This window comes from Anser cygnoides, chromosome 8 (genome assembly GCF_040182565.1).
Source record: "Anser cygnoides isolate HZ-2024a breed goose chromosome 8, Taihu_goose_T2T_genome, whole genome shotgun sequence".
Taxonomy (NCBI): domain Eukaryota; kingdom Metazoa; phylum Chordata; class Aves; order Anseriformes; family Anatidae; genus Anser; species Anser cygnoides.
In genome coordinates, this window is record NC_089880.1 from 31,955,085 (window position 1) to 31,978,340 (window position 23,256).

The 23,256-nt window shown below is 50.0% G+C and overlaps 1 protein-coding gene across 5 annotated transcripts in view; it reads left to right on the forward strand.

Annotated features, from left to right (window-relative positions):
- The window catches only part of PDE4B (phosphodiesterase 4B), a 192,026-nt gene that overhangs the window by 104,324 nt on the left and 64,446 nt on the right, over window positions 1–23,256 (forward strand). The window contains exon 1 of one of the 5 annotated variants that reach the window (XM_067001869.1): window positions 4,172–4,392. The exons of 3 other annotated variants lie outside the window; for them this stretch is intronic. In XM_067001869.1, the coding sequence (XP_066857970.1) occupies window positions 4,172–4,392 (221 nt within the window). Of the gene's footprint in view, window positions 1–4,171; window positions 4,393–8,074; window positions 8,191–23,256 lie in introns of those variants that run through there. One more of the 5 variants, XM_048062155.2, reaches the window with a different exon arrangement.

The following is a 23,256-nucleotide window of genomic DNA, read 5'->3' on the forward strand; positions in this document are numbered from 1 at the left end:
CCACCGCCCCATCCCCCTGGCGTAGGGGTGGTTCTCCTGCGCTTCGGTTTTGCACTTCAAGGGACAGTGCTGGTAACCTCCGCTCTGCAGTGGCCTTGCAGCCCGCTGGTGCGCATCCCGTGATGTGGGCTATGTTCACAACCGCAAGGGCTGTCTGGGAAGCGCTTTCCCTGGGCTGCACTGTCCTGCAGGTGCGCGTGCTCACCAGGTGCAATTCTTCTCTGGCGATCGATTTTTTTTTTCTTGAGAATTGCGTGCCACCCCAGACCTCACCCTCCACGGACCTGGCTCAGAGCAAGCTCAGGGCAAATCGTTGCTCTGTGTTCCGTGTGTATTTCATGGTGTGCTGGTGTAATGATGGCACGTTCGTTGAGTTTGCCAATTGTTTAAGAAGTATTATTGTTCTGATTTTGCACAAAGTCTGCTGGCTTAAATGAATTAAGTAGAGATGCATATTATTCTAATGCTGGAAGTTAAAATGAGAGTCATTTCAATATGAAAAAACAGCTATTGTCAATATAAGTTAATTCGTTGTTAAAGAGACTTATCATTGAAAGGGAACTTTCAATACGCCAAGGAAATGATGCATTAAACAAAATCATAACATTGATAACTCTGGCGGTGTTGTTTTAGCTTCTGAAAACTGATTCAGGAGGGGTCAGAGGAACTGAAGATTCCCTACTGTTTGGGGTTCCAAATACTGTACTGTCTTCCTTAGAGTGACAATCCAAATATCAGGGATTGTAACGTATGTTAAAGGTGTGCAAAGAGCCTTGTTCTGGGACCTGTAGGTGCGAGCCTTCTCTACGTCCCGGTCCTACAGGGCCTCGCGCCGTCCCTGCGCGCCGTGGAGCGGCTGTGGCCTCGCTGCTGGTTTTGCTGGGCTGGCATCAGCCTGCCCCGAGCGTGTGGCGGCTGGATCATGTCTGCTCAAGCAGAGGCTGAGGGGTAAATGTGCAGGGACGGGCGATGCTGAGGAGCCTCTGTTCGGGGGAATCACTCGGTAGCCTCAGGAGTTAGGTGAGAGCTGGAGGTGAGGCCGTGCCCATGGCTCACGGCAGATGCGAAATACCTGGTTGCAACTGAGGAAGCACGGAGAACGTACTTAAAATTTCCTGTCTGCGTTGGGGCTTTTTTCTTGTCACGAAATCGGATGGAATAGAAAATATTTTAAAATATTTTCATGCAGAAGGATTTGTACTGAAAGGAAATTGAGAGCATGATGGGAGTTCGCATTATGGAAGAGAGCAGAAAGGAGCAATCTGAGTACCTGAGGAAACTGCTGCTTTGCCTCGTCTCCTGTCAGGAAATAGCTCCTTAAGTACTGCACTCCCAAATTGTCATCTGCTTGTTTTAACGCAAACTGCCATAATGTAAAAATATCCCTTCTGCACTCAAGTAGATATGAAAGCTAATGCTCTTGAACGCTGCAGCTTAAAGGGTTGAAGACAAAAAAAAGACGAAAATAAAGTGTTGAGGGTAATAAGTCATAATATTATGACCTGTGTTGAAGAGGCGATGATTCTTCTCACGCACACACCCGTGCTGTAGGTGAGGCGTGCGAAGCCGGCAGAGCTGCGTGCCGCCGCAGCACGGCACGACCCGAGCGAGGTGAGCGCCGCGCACTGCGGGTACCAGGCCGACCCGCGGCCGGGCTGGATGCCGTAGGCACATCCAGAGGGCCGGCCCTCTTCACAGATACCCAAACATCAGTCCGGCTGCACGTATTTGATTTCACAAGCGCTCAGGCCACGGAAGGCCCCAGAGCTGTGTCCGATGTGCTCGCCCAGAAGAAGCCCAGCGCGGTGTGGGGCTCCAGGCCCACCGCTCGGTTTGTCTCCCTGGCCTGCAGAAGTGGTCAGGAGGGCAGAGGAGGCTCTGGGGGGTCAACATGTGGTTCTCCAGGTGGTTCCACTGATGGAGAAGCTTGGGAAGCCTCCTGATGTTCGACACGTTGCTGCTTAAGCATCCTGCGATTCCTCACCTCTGATTGCCAGTCTGTTACAGGTGGCGATATCCCGAGATACAAACACTTACAGCACCTTCCCTCTGTTACTTCACCAAATTCCATCCCGAAAGCAACCAGCAGCGAGTGTTTCTTTACCAACCGAGGTAATGCAGCAGCCGCATCTCAAAAGAACCGGAGCATCGAGAGCTAATAAATTTCGTGTTAGGCATAAAGCTCATTTTGAAAAGTTTGTGGTAGTTTCTGCTTCAATCAGATAAATGATTATTGGTTTTGGTTTAGTCACTTCGCGTGCTGCTGTGGGAACTCACGTCCCCTGCAGCATCTCTGCCACAAATTGGTTTGAGAAAGCTTTAAGAGTTTGGAAGTCGCCAAAATGGAATATAAAATTAAAGCCCCCTAAAGGTATAATAAAATTGTAGATCAAAATGTAAGCCGGTTGGAAACCTGTCCAGCACATGTACTTCTGCTCTGCACGGTGCGGGTGTAGCGTTAAGGTTTTGGCGTGCTGTTACCAAAAATGCGCACCCTGAAATGCCGTCCTGTGGTCTGCTGGCGAGAGGTGGATGGGACCGGTCCCGGGGGGGCCGTGGGACGGGTCAGCACCGGGACCTGCAGAAGGTCATGCCATGGCATTGCATCTATAAATGCGCTGCTGGCGTCAGCTCGTTGCGGTATTTTCTGTTGGAAACTTCTCAGAAAGGCTCGCCGCGAAGTTGCGGGGTGGATTGAGAATCACTGAGCTGATTTTCCACCTTTTTTTTTTTTTTTCCCTTTGGTCTCATCTGCTTCTTGTACACACGCTTTTTGCCTGTCTCCTGCTAGCTGACAGCAGCCTGCGGAATGAGCGGCGGCGCGCCTGCTCTGGCCGAGTCCGCCCACGGTTCCTGTTTGCTTTCTGCCTTCCTGCCTCTGCCTCCTGCTTCGGCTGAACGCCGCTGTGGCGGCGAGGCAGGACGAGCCATCCCTCTCCTTGATGAATTGGGGAGCGCTGGTTTCCACGTGAAACCATCCCAAATGTGCGCAACGGCGCGACAGAAGCCGAGCCCGCCCGAGTCTCGGTTTCCCTTTGAAGGGGGCTGTACTTTGTTCCCTCCCGTACCTGCTCCCAGCCGGAGCATAAAGCACGCTGCCTGCTTCAATGCCGGAGCAGTCACCTGCTCAGCTCAAAGGCATCGCGCGCATTTTTTACGTAAATGCTGCTTTTTTGGGCTGCGGCAGAACGTAAGAGCCAGGTCGCGCATTTGGTGCACCTGGGAGGCTCTCTGCAGCACAGGTGCGTGGTTTCCTTTGAAACACCTCCTCTTCCACATTTAAGTTGCTTAGCTTGAATTTTACCCATTTGAAAACGGGGTTTTATCTATGGGAAGAGTGGAGGGAAGGTGCTCGCGAGACAGCTGGAGGAGAAGTGTCTGCTTTGAAAAGACGGGCTGCTCCTGGGGGGGCTTTATGTTTGCGTCTGTCTGGGGTCTGTTCGTAGCACTGCTGCAGAGAGCAGGGTGACTGCCACTGACACCACCGCTGGAGGCCCTGCCATGCCGGTGCTGGCTCCCTCCTGTATTTATTCTGAGCCCCTCAGAGCCCGTATTTATTTCAGAAAGTGAGCGTGAGGCAGGGCCCAGGGTGGGCACGCATCCTCCGGGCTCTGGCTGCCCTCATGCCCGAGCAGCCCCAGGCAGCGTGGCCCTGGGCAAGGCAAGGGCTGGTGGCAGGAGATTCCTGCGAGCAGCTCCCTAATGAATGCTCACCTGTGACTGTGCTCACTACCTGCTGCAGTCCTGCGCTCGGTTTGTCTCAGGGATGTATTCCTGCGGGGTTTTGGCACGCCCCTTCTGCAGAACAGCCTGCATGAGGTCCAGCTCGGTTTTGGAGCAGGCAATTTCCTGGCATGCTGAGTTACTGGCAGGTGTCGAGTCAGCTTACGGCAGTAATAGCTCATTATTTGGTGATCAGAATTTAAGAATTAAAGAAAAAAAGATTATCTTAAACTTATGTTTGATGAGTTAATCGTTTTAAGTGGATATATGCTTTATGATTGCGTTTCTTAAATATTTTCTAGTATTACACGGAAGATGCTGGTATTTGAGATCAGGGTTGGTAAGGCAATGCACTCCTTGGGCAGCCTACTTTAGAGAAAAAAGGGAATTTGAATTGCAGATCAGGATGTCATCAGTATGAATCAGTGTGGCCAGAAAGAAAGAATGAATGAAAACCTTCTGCATGGCCGAGTGGTTTGTTTGGTGCCCAGGCAATCACATCCCTTCCAAATCAATAGATAGCTTTGTACTCTGCAAATCAGCCTCTGGTAGTTGCGTGTGCTGGAAAAAACGACGACGCAAACATTTGCAAAAGGGTCAGTGCTGCTCTGCAAAACAGCTAATAAAATACCAGGGAGCAGCAGGAGATGGGGAGTTTGCTTCTGACAGGTCGGAACGATTTTCATGCTTTCAGATTATAAGCTAGGATGTTTGGATATTATCCTGATTTGCCACTATTAACACCTAGGAAGAAGACAAAATATTCATCTCAGTGTTTTAATATCTTATTTATTTGGAGCGAAAACCCCAATATACTTCTGAATTTGTATAAGGCTTTTAATCTGGAAAGAGATACCATGAAATGCGAACATTTTGATAAAGGTACTGTGCTTCTGTTTCGTCTCAAAATATCAAAAGTATCAGGCAGATTTTTTCAGGCTACCGTATCTGTACCTTCTGGGGACAGAGAACATTCCTGAGCCTTTGCAGCAATCTGCTGTTGATCGAGGGGAAAAAAAGGTTAAAAAGTGCTGGAGGACCTGGAGTGTTTTAAGGCAGCATGATAGCGTTCCGGTTGCACAATAGCTGCATTATGTAACTTGCCTGAAAGACAGGAGAAATGTTATCTGCTGCTTTCCTATCAAGGGGTTGTAAGAATCCCCGCAGTTGTTCACAGAACGCGCTCAAGGTGTTTCCCTCGAGCACGGGCGTTGGGGTGGCCGGGGTGAACCCATGGGGCCGGGGTTCATCTCCAGTAGGGCCTGCAGAGCCCTCTAATTAATAGACATTAAATATGCAGCTGTGGCACCCAGTGGGTAAGGATCAAAATGAGCTATCTGATGATTTTTAAAGCGTGTGGGGTAGGGTTGGTGTGGGAGTAGGAGGCAGGGCACTCGTGGCGAGACCCAGAGGTAAGGGAAAAGTGGCTCCTGAGCGTAGCCTTGGAATTACATTCTTGCATGTCGTGTTGGTTTTTCATTTGGGTCTCTAGTGGGGGATAATTATTCAACTGTCTGAGTAGCTATAGGAGAAAAAATAACAGGAGAAAGACATGGTCCTTCCCACCCAGCCACCGTTTCATTACTGCCGTGTTCCCTGCAATTATCCACATCAAGTTCAGGATGCTCGGGGGAAAGAGAGGGTTGGAAACGTGAAGTGAGATACTGTAGAAATGGGAGCAGGGACAGAAAATGCAGAATCTCAGTAGATTCTGAGTAGATAGAAGAGAAGCAATAGCACACGGAAACTTCTGCTACCAAGTGACCAGTGAATTCGTTTGGTCTTTTTCAACAAAACCAATGAGAATCACACTGAAGGCCATTTTTTGATATTTCAGTGTGCCAGGCTGAGCGCTAAGGAAAAGCAAAAAAGGGCAGGATCACCTAGGGCAACAGGAGCATGTTACCTCGGAATTTTCGTGTCCCTCATGAAATCGTGAACATTTTCAGCTTGTTTGGTGCAAATGGGATGGGAAGCCTGCGGAGGGGCGTGGGGGTGATCGTGAGGGTGGCAGTTTGTTAGCCCCCAAAGCCCCACAGCGTTGACATCTGCACTGAGATGGCCACAGGCTTGGGTTAAGCTCGTTAAGTGAGCTGAGTTTCTCTTATTTAATGGTAAATTAGGTTTCAGCCTGCCCCACGGGTGTTGCTGTTTAATTTAACTTCCGCATGCAGTGCTTTTCAGCGTATGAGGTATATCAGTGGTTTTGTGATGTATAAAGCCTACGTGTTTACAATACGGCTGTGGTGCTGGGTTTTGTTTCTCCAAAGAAATGGAGGGCAGGATGGAGTCCTGGTCGAGAAACGTCCGCATTGTGAAGAAATGCCTAAAATATTTCCTGATTGGAGTGTGCAACTCTGTCCAAAACAACATGCGTTCCGCTTTTAACATAACATGACTTTTGAAGATGGAAATTCCCTTTTTGGAGCCCATAACTGCAGGACTGACATCTCTGCTGGCTGCGTGGCCATTTGTCCAAGGCCTGCTGTGCAAGCGCAGTCTGCTGCCGGGGCTGCAGGTTTGGGTATGGCTCTGTATCTGTGTATTGCTCTCCATCCGTATATGTTCGTGGGCTTTTTTTCATATATGAGATGCATAAATCCAGTCTGCACAGAGTTGAAGGCAAAATAATTCACCATTTCATGTCAAAGTGGCCCATTTCAAAACAGACAAACGTAGAGATGCAGCAAACCAACTGGGAAGGTCCAAACTATTTATGTGCTGGTTAACCCTACTCCATCTTAATAGGTACGATTCCTTTTTTGGTGTATTTTAATCACACCTACATTTTTTGCAAAGTGTTTTCAGCGTCGGCCAGCACAGCAGGACATGAATGAATGTTTCCAGTTGGGTGCTGGCTGTGGCCTGGTGCTGGCTGATGGCCGGTGGCACGGTCAAGGAGTTTCGCCCTCGGCATCGCGTGTGGCTCTGGTGGATGGTAAAGCACGTTCACGCCTTGTGGAGGCTCTGGGCAGGGCGGCCGCTTGCCTTTGTGGCATCTGATTGCAGCTGATCCTAAAAGCCCTTCCCTTTGCATGTTGAAGGGAAATGTCTCGAGACTTTCCCTGGGGGAAAATACCCGGCGAATGGAAAATGTGCCCATCCATACTGCGCGTTTCTGAATGGCCGAGCCCCTGGCTGCCTGCGCAGAAAGCCGGGCAGCGCATCTCAGCCCGTCACGGGAGCTGTCACCTCCCGCCTGGCAGCGGCGCGGGGTGGGCAGGTTCGCTTCCAGCATTCCCGAGCCACCCAAGGGCGGCTGCTGCCGCCGGCGGTTTCAGTTCCCCGTCCTTAATCAGCCCTCCCCTGTCACCACGCGGGCCCCTCGGCGGTGCGGGGCAGGGACCGTGCCCAGTGCCCTGCGCACCGGGGCTGTCCCCGGCAGCGTCCCCGGGGCGGTGGCAGGGGCTCCGTGCGCCACCCGGCTCCGTGCACCGCGAGCTGTGCAGGGCTGGATGGTTAGCAGCAGGGCTTCAATGTACATCCTGTAAAATTCCACTTTATGCAGAGACGTACAAATCTGCTCTTGCTCAGAGCCTCTGGATGAGATTGCGGCTGTGGACGTACCTGCTCGGAGGATTTTCCTAGCGCCAGAGCACCTCTCCGACCACAAGGAGGGGGCTGGAAAGGCAGCTAGCGGCCCCGCTCGTAAACACCGACACGTCCCCGGGTGACAGGAACGAAGCGGAGCGCGCCGGTGTTTATGCAGGATGGCCGGCACAGCCCCTTGCAGAGCGCCTGAAGCCTTCCGAAAGCTTCCTCGTTTCTCGCAGTTCGATGTCACTGCTAATCCAGGCCTTTTGTCATAGAGCCCTGCTCCCTCCCGGCTCATCATCGGGGCTGCTCCCGGTGTCACCGGGACGTGCTGCGGTGACAGAGGTGCCCTCTCCTCCTGCCCCACGGTGCCACCAGCACCGCCGCGGGTGCACGGGACGCGGGAGCCTCGGGAAACTCGGGTTCATCGGCGACGGCGGCGGCTGAATGAACGATGAGCGTGACCTGGGAAGGATAAACAGGAACACGGGGATGCTTCTTGAGTTTGGAAAATGCACGCTTTTCTTTTTTTTCTCCTGTGTCAGTGTCATTGGAAGGGATTATACAAATGAGAGCAGGAAACTACAGTCAGGGTTTTGCCAGAAATAGATTTTTTTATTTTTTTTTTCTGATGTAGATGAAGAAATATGGGAGTCTGTAGAGGCTGCTCCACGGCACCCTCACGTTTTGATTGCCAAGTCATTTGCATTCGTATATAAAGTGACATCCACCCTGAAATGGGAGTTGACATGTAATCAGAAAGAACAAAAACTCCTGCAAGTAGCTGTATGCCACTGATAAAACTTAGGCAAGACAGAAGTTGGGAGTAAGCGTGAAATGTACTGAGTGTTTTCAGGCGACTAGAAGAGAAATACTGTCTTGGAAGATGTTAAATATTAATATTACACGTAGTCGCCGTCATTCGTGGATTTGGTAAGTGGTAATTTGGTACTTGTTTTTGTCCGGATCGGTGCAATTCTGGTGGGCAAAAGAGCTTGGAAGTGTGCAGCTTTACATCTGCAAAAAGCGGAGAGGTGTTGGTGGGGACGTACGTGTTCCCCGAGTCCTGACATTTCCCTGGTGCTTGCTGAGTGTTTCCTTTTGCTCTCTCAGGCCTGACCAGATCTCGATCTGGGATCGCTGGCACCCTCACGCCTGGGAACTGGGGGGCACGAAAAGGACGGGAAGTGTTGTATTGTGCTTAATTATTTCTGTTGCAATCTGTCCTTGTCGTGCGTACTTCTGAGTCACTTTCCAAGATCTTCATATGTGAGGGCCATTTTTCAGTTATTTCCTTTGCAAGGCTTACTTCAAAACCGAAAGAGGGAGGTTTTTGCCTAAAAAAGCTGTGTGAGAAAATACATTTTCTTTTCAAAAAAGTAAATGAGTCCCTGAAACGCGTTTTCTCTTGCACGCTTTGGTGGCGTTACCTCTGTAACTTTTCCGATCTGCCGGCAGTGGAAGTGGCACCGCAGTGCCCGGAGGTGGCTGCGGCTCTGCCTCTGCCCTGGGCTGGCGGCCGTGGGCTGGGAGAGACGCTGGAGGGGCTCAGGGCTGGGCCCGCGGCGCGTGGTGCTGTCCTCGTGAAGTGTTCTGCCCCTGGACGGGGCTGGTTTCACCGGTGGGGCTCTGCTCTCGGGGTCACGGTAGGAAGTTATCGGATAGAGTGGTGTAAGTGTGCCTGTAGTTGCAGATAATCTGTGTGCTCTATATAGGACTATATATACCCTGTCAGCATATAGACTACCTAGAGAATTCAATATTCTGTAGGTTCACGGATTATATTTGCTAATCTCGCACATACAAACGTGTATTCTGTTCTTACATAGAACGAATTCTCTGCGTTAGTACTGCCCGTACAACACATTCCGCTGCGGCCCCTCTGCGCTAGGCTCTCTGATGAGGCTGTAGCTCAGTGCGTGTACAGGGTAATGCAAACTCCGAGGTCCTGGACGGCGCCTTACAGACGTGCAGGTGCTCTCCCGTTCCAGCACCACACCGGTAGTCGTGGACAGCAGCGGGTGGCGCTTCAGGGACAGGAGACCGAAGAGGTAAATATTTAGAGAGGAGGAAAAATGCGTTATAGATGCATTACTAAAATGCATTATCTTCGTACGTCTGTCCGCGGTGCGGGAAGGAGTTCTGACGCAGTGTCTTGGTCAGGATCCTGGCAGACAGAGGCAACGCCGCCCTGCGCCTGGTGCCCGAGCCGCGCGCAGCCGGCGAGCGAAGGAGCCGAGGGGTGTCCTCGGTGCCGAGCCAGCACCAAACAGCCCCGATACGAGACACAGCAGGGACTGCTGCACGGGCAGGACGCGGAGCAGGCCCATCTGGAGATGGTTCCCTGCGGTTGTGGCAGCGGGAGCTGTGGGCCTGCTGCCGTGCGCTCCTCTTCTGGAGAGCCGCCGCGTGCCGGGGCCGAGGAGCGATGCTTCGGGCCGGCGGGGTGGGAAACGTTTTGCAGGGACGGTGCACAGCACACAGCGAGAGTGGCAGGAGTAATTTTAGCTCTGGGAAATGTAGAGCTGAAATAAAGCCCCGCGGCACCGCGATCGCAGGCGTCGGGGCTGTCAACGAGTCACCCGGACAAGGGGGCCGCTGAGCTGATGTGGTCGACCAGTACAGTTTGGGGTGGTTTAGACCAGGCATTTTGTTGTTGTTTAATACATTTTTGGTCCTCTTTTGAGCTTCCCTTTCCTCTGTCCCATCATGCATACACAAACTCTTTAACAAAACTTGAATTAAAAAAATAATGGTGCTTTGGTGACAGCATAACTGGTCATCAATCCTGAACTATCCAAAATGTATTAATTAGAACAAATCAGCCCAGCAACCGTGCACTGATAGGTGGGTATGCAAGTGGGAAAGCACTTGCTGTACATCGCAAAGGGATTGTTAGAAACAGACACTAACGGTGTCTGGGACGGTGCTGGAACGGTGCTGCTGCATCCCTGGCTGGATCAGTGCTGGAAATCGTTAGAATAACACTCCGGTTTGGAAGCAAATAATGTTCCCTTTTGGAAACAAATAATGTTTCGTTTTGGAACCTCCGTGGTCAGTGCCTGCTTGTAGGGATGGGTCAGGGTACGGGGCAGGTGTGCAGGACATGAGGCTGGAAGTGTTTTGCAGACCATAGTACCACATAGACTGACCCTGATTTGTAAATATTTTCTTAAACTACTTAAATTGAAAATGTTTAACATAGCCTTTCAGTTCCTCTGCATGACTTTCTTCTGGGAGGACCCTACAAACATTGCTGGAGTGAAACTCGGGCGGTCTGTCTGAGGCTAACAGCGTTTTGGCCTCGGTTCATGCAGTATTCGCGATGCCCTTGGCAGGTGTCACTCACTGAAGGGCCCGGTCTGATCCCCGCACCCTGCTCGCTCCCTCGATCTCTGCAGCCACCGGTGGCTGCCCCCATTCGGTGTCCCCTGGGTGCAGCCCAGGGCCGCCCCTGCCCACCGCCCTGCCTAAAACCCCTTTGCCTCCAAGTTACCTGCGGGGCCCCAACGATTCGCTTCTCCTCCCGGGTTAGTTCCGTAGCCTTCTATAAATGGGTAGGATCTTCAACAAAGAAACGATTTATATTCACAGAGTGTGTTTGAGGGACGTAGTTCAGAAATCTGTAGGCACAATTTAGGAAGAGAAAGCCAAATATTTTTCTTATGCTCACAAATGGCTGTAAAAAGCAAAAAGAAAGCACTGTTGAAACGTGTCTTCAGTGAAGACAATGCCTGGCTGAAGCGTGATCTTTAACAATAAGATAATTGTGCTTTAATTGGCTCTGAGCAATCCAAAGAAAGACAGGCGTTTGCTTTTGCTGTTTGAAAAGCTCGTTTCGGAGGGGTTCTTGTGGAGAAGTGGCTCTGGGGGTCCGGTAGCCTTCCCCGTCCCAGCGTGCGGTGTCTCTGCCTGCATTATCCAAGCTCCTTCAAGGCAGAAGGCAGCACCTAGAGCAATGGGGTTTCTCTTGCCGTAGCTGCATTATCATATTTACGTTATTTACCTCGAATGCAAATGAAATAATCTTTGTAACTTTATAACAACAGGAACCCTTTGGATCGCACAGCATCCTAGTTCGATCGCTTCTTGGGCTTGTTTTCGTCTTTCATTAGGCTGATGGAATTGTGGCATACTCGTATGTGGTGTGATTTCCCTAAAAAGAAAAAGGAGCTAAGAAGGGTGAACTTCTATTAAAGGCTTGCAGATATTTTTATTTTCTAGCGTTTATATTGATTGCTACCTAAAAAAGCAACAGAATGTAGTAATAACTGGGGGAGGAGAGGGATCCTGTAAAAATAATTAAATCCTTTTATAGGAAAAGCAACGATTTTGCCACCTTGGAATTTTATTTTTTCTTCCCCAAAAAAATCAACTTGCAGAATTCAGCAAAGAGCTTCAGTGTTTTAATACACTCGCCACCTGCAGATTTTAATCCCATTTTCATTGCTAATTGCACTGAACAAAAGAAGACACTCCATGGGTGAGCCGAACAGTTGTAACGGGGCCGTTGGCCACAGTGCCCTGGTGCGGCACCGATGGAGCTGCCGCGGGCTTGGATCGCATGAACCTGAGCAAGTGCAGCAGCCAAGCCATGCTCTGCGGGCCCATGGGTGCCCCGGGAGCCTTCCAGCCATCCCCGTCTGCCTTTTGGGCGCTCACAGAAAGGCAACAAACGCAGGAAGGGTGATTCTGGAGTGATCAGGCTTCTGGTTCTCTGGTGGGCATCAGGAATCCTTCTCTTCATACCACACTCTTTTTAAGAACTTTTTTTCCTTTTTGTATCTAGATGCAAGCAAGTGTTTTTTAAGGAAGCAGCTGCATTACTGCAGAGTGGGCCTAAAGATGTGAGCGAGAGCTTTGTGGGACGGGAATGATGTTTCTGAGACGTCCCTGCTGTGCCCTCGGGCCAGCACCGGTGCGGGCTGTGCGGATATGGGTGCGTTCGCTCCCATGCCGGAGCGGTATCCATTTGTGGGATGCATCGCTGGTAGTTAATTCACAAGGATAAAAACGAAGCTTGTTTCTTGGGAAACTTCTGTTTTTTTCTATTTTTACATCCCATATGTAGTTAGTATTTCAATAACTAAAACGGCAATTATAATAAGCATTAGGGATCACCTGTGATAAATGGGGCAAAGGTTCAAGGTGCAGAAGAGCAGCTCCATGCAGCCTCCTTGCCGTTTAGAGTTTCCAATATGACCAAAACCAGTGCAGTAGGTATCCAAAATTTCCCTCCTGCTTTCTGCAGGAACCAGATTTCAAGCCTGTTTTTTTTTTTTCATCACGTTATTCACTGTAACAGATAACTGAACGTTTGTAGCTACAAGAAATCTTTATCCCCGTTATTAACCTCTGTAAAAGAGGTTTATGCAGGAAATCCCGATAAAGCTTTAGAAACAAGCATCTGCATTCCAGAGCATGCAAAATACAAGTGCAAGAAAAAGAACTTCTTGGAGAGGGCAAAAAGTGCTCCTGCCTTCCCGGGGCTGGCGGGTGCTGGCACCGTGTCCGTGCCTGGACTCGGTACCAGCACAAAACTTGGGTTTGTAACACAAACATCAGAAGGCTTCAGGGTTAGATTGCTTTAACTGTGCTTTCCAGAGAGCTGCTGGGACTCTTTTAGCACCTAAACAAAGCGTATTAAATACCCCCGATTTGCCATTAAAAGAGAAAAAGTTTTTTTTTTTTTTTTTTCTCTAGTTTTTCTCTAAAGCTTTCTCTCCTGAAAGCTGGAGGACACATGAACCCACGGCATACTCCTGATATCTTAGAGGAAGGCAGTAGGTGCAGGCCTGTTAGTGACGTGGCAGGGAGCTGAGTCAGTCCAAAGGGCCTGATTTTATTATACAATATGCTTGGAAGCTGTGAATAAAACATGACAGGTTGACAATATAAAGTAATGTAGTGAGGGCATTATTTGGTGATTTGAGTAACGTGCTTTTGGGGTAGGGGCATAGAAAAAGCAGAAGACTGGAAAAAGCAAATATAGCACGTGTTTGTAGAACTGAATAGGTGGCGGTCTGGGCAATTACTTCCACGGGATTAAAGTCTGTCATCATTAAGAGCCTACTAAGGGACGATTTGCCACATTTACGTGCATATACTGGGCTGCCTACACTGGCGCAGAAGCTTTTTGATTTCGGTGCTTGGCCCGCTGTCAAAAGCACAAGCATGAGCAAAGCGCAGCATATGCGATTGGTGGGTTTGTTTACAGAAGCCAGGGAACTGGGAGAGGAGCGGGACTTGACAGACAGTATTTGGCTTTCAGTAGAGCATGAAGTGAAACTTGGGGGATCCACGTCGGCTGTCGTGAGCGACGCGCTGGGAGAGGGCTGTGAGGGCCGGGCGGCCCGGCGAGCACCGGCGAGGTCCCGCAGGGAGAGGCCGCTCCTCGGAGCCTGAGGTAACCCCTCACGGCGGGAGGAACTGGTGTCTGCAGAGATCGGCAGAACTCTTACAGCCTAAGCTCAGAAACTCCAAAAGCGTCTGCTTTCCTGCGTGTGAGGATGAAGGCAGCGCCGGAGGAGGCAGGATCTGGCTGGACAAGGTGCTTCGGTCCAGTGGAACCGACCGGGGGGCCCCGCACGGCCCTGAGCCCACCTCACACAGGGAAGGGCCTCGGCTCACGGCACCCCACGGCTGTCCTCCTCCTGCCACCCGGCCCACCGTGCCCCCCTGTGGCTCAGGCCTGACGGGGACGGATCTCCTCGACTCGATGATCCCCATGGGTCCCTTCCAACTCGGGATATTCTGTGATTCCTGGCAGAAACCATAGGGCTGCATGGCCTGGTGCGTGAGGACGTTTAGCGGAGTCTGCTGAAAAGCAAACATTACGTATCTGAACGCTGCTTTAGTTAGCTCGTTGGTTTGCTACGAAGACAAATAAACATTTTTGGTAAGTTTGTGTGCTGCTTTGGAGGACAGAATAGGAGTTCTCTTAAGAAATGAACATAGTGGCCTTTTTTAAAAATTGCCAACATCCCAAAAGGAAGGCCTGGAGAATTAGCGTGGCTGGTAACATCTCAAGGTGTAGCTTGTATAAAAGAGGTAGAACTAAGTTGCTTGAGGTGGTAACGTGTTGGTAATGGCTCTGTTGGCAGGACGCAGGGCACCAGGCCGGCCGGTCGGCATGAGGAACCCACCGTGGGTTTGGTTTTTCCCTTTCTCCAAAGCATCAAGCCCCTCTCCCCGTTGATTGCCGCGGCTCCAGCTGCATTGCCCACCTGTAGGAACAGGGCATGAGCTTTACTGCTCGCCTCCAGACAAAGTACAAACTGGTTCTGAGCGCACACTTGGCTTGAATCCTGCCAGAAAGTGGTGAGGAGGAGTGAAATGTCAAGGCTGAAGGGCAAAAGAGCCGCACGCGGTTATTGTGAGCAGGGAGGGATTGTGAGTGGTCATCACTACCCTGTGCTTGGTGAGCAATGCTGTGACTTGCTCTGTGTTTGAACAATCCAGCAAGTGGATTTTAAGTTTATTTACTTATTTATTCATTTATTTTAGTTTCCATGAAATATCCCTCATTTTGAGGAAATGCAAAAACAAACTAGTAAAAATGTAAAGGCTCACTGCAGTTACCTCAGCCATAATCCAGTCGAAGTTCTACGTGGCGTCTTGTGGGCAGGTTCTTGGTTGGTATCTCAGTGACTGTGCTGCATATGGTTTTATTTAACCTTTCTGTTAATGATCTGGAAAACAAAATAAACAGCAAGCTAATTAAATGAAGAGATGCCGCTAAACTGAAAAGTGTTGCCAAGCCGGTAAGGAGAAATAGAGGCAGGGAATAAATGACATTCGTATTGAATGGTGGAGAGAAACTCCAACCAGACGCGGCGGGTTTTAGTACAAGGGCACTCTCTGAAAATCGATAAGGCTGAGAAATAGCCAGGAAGAGAACATTTACGGCTATTTACAGAGGAACAGCATGACCCAAGGAGGGGGCTGGAGTGAAAACATTGCTGATCTGAAGAGCGACAGTGTGCACAGAGGCCAAGAGATGGTGATGAACGCAGGAGAACGTGGTGGGACTGTGCTTGCTGTCAGCGTGCTGTGTCATAGCTGGCATCTTACCCAGAGGACACACACAAAACGGGTGGAAATCTGAGAACAGGGCTCATTTACAGGAAGAGAAGTGATGAGCAGCATTAGCCTGTTAGTTGTTTGCCCGTATCAGTGGTGCACGTGCTCAATGTCACTTGCTGTGAGAGCTGAGAGGGAACCAAGAGTATTTTGCAGGAATTTACGGTGAATTCGAAAGTGGATAAAACTTGTAAAAAAGAACAAAAAATATTTCACTTGTTCAGCTTATAATGCACAAGGAGAGGGTGCTTTTTCAGCTGAGAAGTAAACTTCAGTTGTCCTAATGTTCTTTCCAGCAAATCCCTTGTGAAGAGGGATATGCGTATGTCATTAGAGGTGTGGGTAGTGCTGAAGATGGAAGAACAGGACGTGTTCAGGAGTGAGAAGTTGGGGGGCTGCTTTCCCACTGTCAGTCTCTTCTGTGGCGTACCCAGACATCTGCTGTACAGCTTGATGACTTGTGTTATTCCCTGAAAAGTGCAAACAAACCACCCTTAGGTGGGGCACGTAAGCATAAACACCACGTACATGATGTGCAAGCATGGATGGATCCCTTAGAGCAAACCACTGCTGTCTCTAGCAGGTTTGCTGGAGGCCAAGAGGCTGGTTTAGTAGCAGGAAATTTCAACTTTTCATTCTGCTTTGGTGTGCATCTCGAGTTAGGCTCCATCAAAGCAACACACCGTTGGCTTTGGTTCGGTAGGGCACACCAGTTTTAACTAGATGAGCTCTTTCCTTTTAATAAGTTGTATCAGACACCTGCACTTGTTCCTTCGCGTTTCAGTCAAAGTGCTTGCATTTTTCTCTCGGGATGGCAGGTTTTAGCCGCTGGGTGTGACAGGGCTGCCCTGTGCTAGCCCAACCAGAAGGGTGTGACACAGGACTGTCATCCCAAAGCCCTGCGGCCGGTGCCTGCGGGGCTGGGGCTGTCCGACCGAGAGGAGGTACCGCCAGTCTGATACAGTCCAGTAAAATGTTTAACAGCTTTTGTTTTTATGCTATGACCACACGAATCCTAAAACCCCAAATCTGTTTCATTTAATAGTAAGTCCCTCATGGCTAATTTTGTATGCAGTACACAGAGTAGCATGACTATTCTGGGATATGATCCCAGTAACAGTGGTGAGTCATCAGCCGCAGCAACAGTAATGATATGAGGATCTATTTATTACTGCTCTTCTAAGCTGTGAGCTCTTCTAAGCAGTGAGTTCATCTAGAAATTATGTAATTATTCCTCCTGGATGATTTTTCTTATTGGTTTGTAATTACAAAACATTCTCAGAACACTTCTGTATTTTAAAATTAAGTCGTCAGAATGACTTAATGCAAGAAGAGCGAAGAGATTAAATCTTACCTTGTTTATTTTTATTTTTATTTTTTTTGCAAAGCTATTTAGAACATCATTCACTAGTTCAGTGAGTTTATAAATAAATGTTTTGGGGTAAAATCACCCAGTCTTGGAAATGAGTCGGAGGGGAGATTCCACATAGGAGCCCCTGGCTCCTCGTGTCCTGGGAGGAGAAGGGCTGGGTCTGGAACTGGTTAAGGAGTTGTCCTCATTGCCTCCCGATTCCCAGCTCTCCCCGGAGAGGGAGGAGGAAATCACGAGCTTTTAGGGAACGCACGCTGCCACCCACGTCCTCCCCCACTTTCTGCTTGTTTGCGTAAACAGTTCCTTTGCCAAGCGCTGCTTCGTCCGTGTTTCCCCAGGAAAAAGCAGCACTGCTGCTCTGCGAAAGCGAGGGGCAGGTTGCTGGCAGGAACCCTTTCCCAAAAAAAGGGAGGTGGTTGGTTACTAACCCCTTGGAGCCCCCGTGTGCCGGGGGAGCGTGGCACGGGGCTGCTGCCAGCCCCATGTGCAGCCCGTGGGACCCAGAGTGGAGCCGGCGGGGATGCTCTGCAGCGGCATTCCCAGCCTCGGTTCCCTCCCGAGCAGCCCTTCCCAGCGGTGTGTCATTCTGCTTTGCCTTGCACCCCCTGGCACCCGTTCGCACAGCCCCCGTTCGGTACGTGCGGGATTTCTGATCGCTCTCTGCACCGCCAGCAGCTGCGGAGGAGCCGGTGCCCGCTGAGGAGGTTCCCCCCGTACGGTGTCGGTCCCGCAGGGCGCTGCTGTGCCCAGGTGTTCCCACAGCCCGTGCCCCGAATCACCCTCCGGGATGGCTCCTCAGCCTCATGCTGCACGTGCCAGCAGGGTCACACCGAATTTCTGGGGACTGCAGACATGGCCCCCCCTACCCCTGCAAAGACCTAACTCAGCAGTGCCTCAGATGTTGGGACTTACACCAGCAGAGGAAATCAGTAAGAAAAATATATTCAGAACTGAAATTTCAGGTCGTTTTTTTTCATTCACCATTAGCTGTGGGTCTGCTGTACTCATCTCTGCTGCGGCCACCTTGCCCTGGTGGCTCTGGCAGCTCAGAGGGGCTCCTCCGGTGCCGCTGCAGGAAGCTCGGGGTGAAACCCCCTGCCCGGCACCGTGTGTCCATGCCAGCAGAAGTGCTGAGTGACATCGGGAGGAGAAGGAACGAGTCTATGCTGACGGTAACTCCAGTGAGCTAAATTCCTGGTTTTACTGGCAAAGCACCCAGAGGGTAGGCACGTGTCGCTCTGCTTGCCTGCAGCTGTGCCCGGGGGCCGGGAGCCGGTCGGTCTCCTGGCAAACTTCTGTGGTGCCGAGGAGCAGAGAGGAAGGGGTTTGATCTGCATGCTCCGTTACGCATCTGCAGTGACGGGTCCTGGAGATCAGCACACACCGAATACCAAGGGTGCTGGTGCTGAGCCAGCTTGTCTGGTCCCTCAGCACCACCGCTGGGCTCCCTGGTGCAGGACACCGGAGGTGCGGGGCACTGAGCCCACAAGCTCGTGGCTCAATTTGGGGCTTCGTGGTGAGGCACTCGGGGAAGCAGAGGTTTGCTGGAGGAAGGAGGCAGCCAAGGAGCTGCTGTACCTGTGTCCGGCTGTGTGGAGTGCATGAAAAGGCATTCTTGAAAATGTAGAGAATAAATACTAGCTGAATGAATAGCGTCTGTGAGTGAAGTTCTGAAGTGGGTACGTATTGAATGGCCTAGTTTCGCTGAAGTCATAGAGGGCTGCCTACATTTGTTTCATCTGTAAAGACGATAAATTGTTTGGAGTGGAGTCTAGGAGAACAAGCTGACCCCCTTTTGCTTTACTGCAACGAAATTACACGGTGCTTTAAAAACTGCTTTATTAAGCTCTACGCTTACTGCAGGTTTCCAAGACGAGCTTTAGCACCGGTAGAGCAAGCCCAGCTAATGAGACCAGCTGATGGCTGGTGCCATATTATATATTTATTTCAGATTAAATGTGTTAAGAACTGGATTCAGAAAAAAAAAATTCTCAGGGGGAAACACAGAAAATTGCCAAAGCTGTAGCAAAAGTATTACCTTCAGTCAGGTTTGACGTTAGCACAACAGCATGTGCAGTGCAAGTAGTGCGCTGCGCGCTGAGCAACAAAACCCGTCTGCTAAAGCAGTCTTGAAACCTGCATTAAGCTGCGTGTGCTTCAAGGGACCACTCGCAGAGGTCATCTCTGGGCTGGGCCCGTGGGTCGCAGGTCCCCGAGGGCTGTCTGGGGTCGGGCTGAGCTCCCTGCGTGGCCGCAAGGTGCTCGGCCCCGCCGGTGGGCGCACAGCGGAGGAGCGCGCGTAGAGAAAGGGGCACTTGCCAGGTATCGACTGGCTTCTCACAGGACATTTTGCTTTCCCCGTGGGCACTCCTGTGCGTCCGTGGATTAATCCTGTAAACAGACAAAATCTTTGGAAGAGGAGTAATTCTGCAGCGCTGGGTGCCTGTGAGCACGGCCTCTGTGAGCGCTCGGCCGGGGACACCGACGGCTCCAGCCCGGCGCCCGGTCCTTTCACTGCTCTGGGCTGTGAACTTACCAGTCACACGCCTTTGTCCCATTTAATATCCTTTACATGGCTGCGTTTTCTCTTCTGTTATTAAAAAAGAAAAGGAAAAGCTCTCATGGGCATGAATGAGGATTTATATAATAGGTTGCAACGGCTCCATCAAAGCCATTGTGCTCTATCTTGTGAGTATCTATTTAATCAGCGGTTAAAAAAAAGGTCTTATTTGTGCTAAGTGATTTTTCTTTCTTAGGTTGCAGCAAGAATTTCATCCTCTTGTGAAGACTGAGTGCAGCCAGTCCAGCTACTCTAGACTTGAATGCTGCTATTGAACTGTCTTTATGCTGGCAAGAGGTTCAAGTACCCCCAAAAGGCCATTCAGACGGTCACGGAGCTGCTCCACGAGTCTAGGAAGGAGCACTGCTCCTGTGTTAACACTGTGACGAACCAGTGGGGTTTATTAACTAATCAGTTAAATTCGACAGTCATTAAGCAACTCAGTTGTGTTCATCCTCCTTCCTTAGGATACAGGCCACGTGCCTGATGAAGACTATACAGATGCCATGAACATAGAAAATATAGATTTATATGAACAAATATACAATAGGAAATAATCAGTATACAAGGACTTACATGTAAAAATATCTTTTTTACTTTGCCCTTTTCATAATTTACAAAAGCATGCAAAGTTTCCTATTGCTTATTGTTAAAGCAGCGTGAGTAAACCCTGGATGTCATGTTCCCATATAGCTCTTTAAGCGTGCACAATATTGGCTAGTACAGTGTTAAATCTGACATTCCAGATGTTAAAATATTCTTAGGACACATTCTAAACTTAAAGCATTAATTTAAATGCAGTTTAAACAAAACTCACATGTTTAGTTGAATTGTGCTCATATTACAAATGAGCCTGCTGCAGCTGAAAACTTTCCATGAGAGTAACCTTGGAAATACGTATTTCAGCTGGAGGTGAGTGTGTTTTGTGTACTCCCCGAGTGACTTTTCTGACGGAAGGAGAGCCATCGGGGGCCCGTGGTCGTGGTCGCAGGCTGTCTCAGTGGTGGTGGCTCTTGGCTTCCACCTTGCAATGAAAAGGGATGGGAGTTAATTCTGCCTTTGCTTCTGGAGACTAGTGCGAGTATACGTTTAGACAGAATTTGAGCGATTTCAATGTGTGGCTATTTAACAGCACACCAAGTGCCTGTATTGTTAGATTGAACTGTTGCGAACATTTCTGACAATAGCAGGCTAAGAACCTGAAGCACACCCTGCAAGGACGCTGAGGCCATCATGAATAAGACGTGTTCCTACCAAACGCCAGGAATGAATCCCTGCTCTTAGGCAGGGTGACCTAGGCATGGCACATGCCCTTTCCCTCTCCGTCTCTCCTGCTGTGTGTGCCGAACAGCCTCCCTTGACCATTTAAAGTAGCAGAAGATGAAAACCACGAACTGTTCGGGGCTGGCTCTGCTGGGAACAAAAGGGCCTGACACGGAGGTTTTGTTCTGCGGTTGCATCTCGCAGCACCCCGCTATCTTGTTTGCTCTTCACATGACTCGCCACCAGGTCCTTGATATCTGCCTGGTATTTTATGTTCCCCTCGGTCAGATGTTTCGCTCGGTGACGCCAGGTTATTAATATAGCCTGTCACATTTTATCCCGACGGACCGGTACAAAGGGAATACCCGTTATTTCCCTCCCACCCTCTGCCTGTAATCTTGATCTTTTCCAGACGCTCCCCGAGGCCGGCAGGCAGGCAGCGCACGCTCCGGCTCGCCCCGTGACTGATTGCTTTCTTGGACACCGTCCAGTTCCGAGTCCGCAAACACATTTACAGGAAGGTTTTCTAACCTGGGAGCTGGCGGCTTTCGTACTGCAGGGAGGGACGAGCCTGATTCCTGCTGGAGGTCAGCGGCAGCCCAGAAAGCGAGGGGCAAAGTTTCAGAAGCTGCACTTCAGCCCGGCTAGGGCGGGCAGGTGCCCCCGCTGGCACTTCACCCCGGGAAGGGTTAAAAGCCCTTGGGGGCTTCCAGCAGCTCCCCACTCATCCCAGGTGTTTTCTCACGTGTGTTTCATCACTCAAACCAAACAATTTTCTTTTCTCCCTTGGAGTAATTCATCTGTCCGTACTATTTTCTTGTTTTGAAACAGTTAGTTGCCATTTTTGTGCAATTCCTCTTTTTTTTTAATGGGCCCGTTCTGCCCTTTGATTACTTCTACCAACTCACCCTTCATTAGCTTACTACAAACCTCCCTAAATACAATAATTTCTCAGGGTGTCTAAATTCTATTAGCGGAAGAATGGAGCTTTAATTGTGATGGCTTTGAGTCTTAAGCCGCAATCAGATATAGTGATTTTGTGTCATGCCTACACATTTATGCTTATTCACACTGAAAACTTCACCTACTGCATTATTCGTAACGGCAATCAATTGTAGCAAGCTCTCCACTACTTTTTTTTCCTAATCTCCAAGTATTTATGGCTGCATTGCTGCGTTGTTTGCTGTTACAGGCCTTGATGACTTATAGCTGCATCTGGTTTCTTGTCGTGCGGGGCCGCGCTGTGTTTTCCTCTGTGCTCCCACGTCTCTGTCTCTTTTGAACAGAACAGCGTTGTGATTTGCAGCAAGTGACCCCAAAATAGCGATTCCAGCAAGTGCTTTCCAGCATGAAACAGATCTTCTAAGAGATTGTTAATTAAGTAAGATCAAAATGAGCCCTGCAGCAGTCTCGGGAAGATTTGCAGGTCTAGAGAAACCGAGAGTGTTACTACAGGACGTTTTGGGTGCCAGCAGCGTGCTCTCTGCTGCCACACCAGAGCTTTTGAGAAGCGGGGCATGGACGAGCTGGGCCAGGCACAGGGCTGGAGCCCTCCAAAGGGTTTGCAGAAGGACTGAGCTTCCATGAGGAACTCGAACACATGGGCAGCTCAGTGCTGTAAGGATGCAGAGTGCTGCAAGCACTGCAGGGGAGGTGTGAGGTGGCTGAGAAGCTGGACGTAAAGGCACGTGGCACGTCAGACTTGTTTTGGGATGGGGAGCAAGCTGCAAGGATGCGAGAAAGGTTAAAGCCATTAAAAAAAGGGAAATAATGGGTGTACTGTGCAATGGGTAATGACATTTGCTGCCTCCGTGATGTGTTTTGCCATCACCAGCTGGCAGGCCCCTCGGGACCAACACTGGGGCCCTGCCATGCTCAGGAAGCCCTCGCTTTTTCCACGTATGTTCACCGTGTCAGCGGGCTGCAGGAATCGGTCGCTGCCAGGGGAAGGTTTTCCCCTTGCTGCCCGCCACTTCTGGCTTCTCTTCGTGTTGGAGGAGGATTTTCTTCTGGTGGACCCAGTTTGCCAACACAGAGTCATCAAGGTTAGTTTTAAGGCATGTACCTGAATAGCAGAAAGTGAGAATCTGAGAATGGGATGGGGTGGGGTGGGATGGGATGGAGTAGAGTAGAGTAGAGTAGAGTAGAGTAGAGTAGAATAGAATAGAACAGAACAGAACAGAATAGAATAGAATAGAACAGAACAGAATAGCTCAGCTCAGCTCAGTTGGAAGGGACCCCCAAAGACCATGGAGCCCAGCTGCCTGGCCACCCTGAGGCTGGCCCCCAGGCCCATCACGTTCACGAGGGCATTGCCCGAACGCCTCCTGCACGCCGCCAGGCTGCCCTGAAGTGTGGTCGGTGTACTTGGCCATTTGTTACGTGCAGTGTCTTTTGCTGTTGATTTAAGAGATGACAAGTACGGACATTTGAAAGATCTGAAGCAAGTGAAATCTTGCTGAAATGTACCCAACCAGATTAATTGTTTTTGTGGAGGGCTGAGTAACCAAAGGATTTAATAATCTGCATACCATTCGAGGACATTTTATTGTCCTTTTGCTGGCAGGAACACAGACACCAGTTACAGGAATAAATCCAAAAATCAGGTCAGATAGTTATTTTATGAATCAAGCGAAAAGGCTGGGCGCGATTCTTGGTGCAGCAGCTTTCCGTGCAGTCGCCAGTTGACTTTCAGGCATTGTAGATGGGCTGAGGGAGGTTT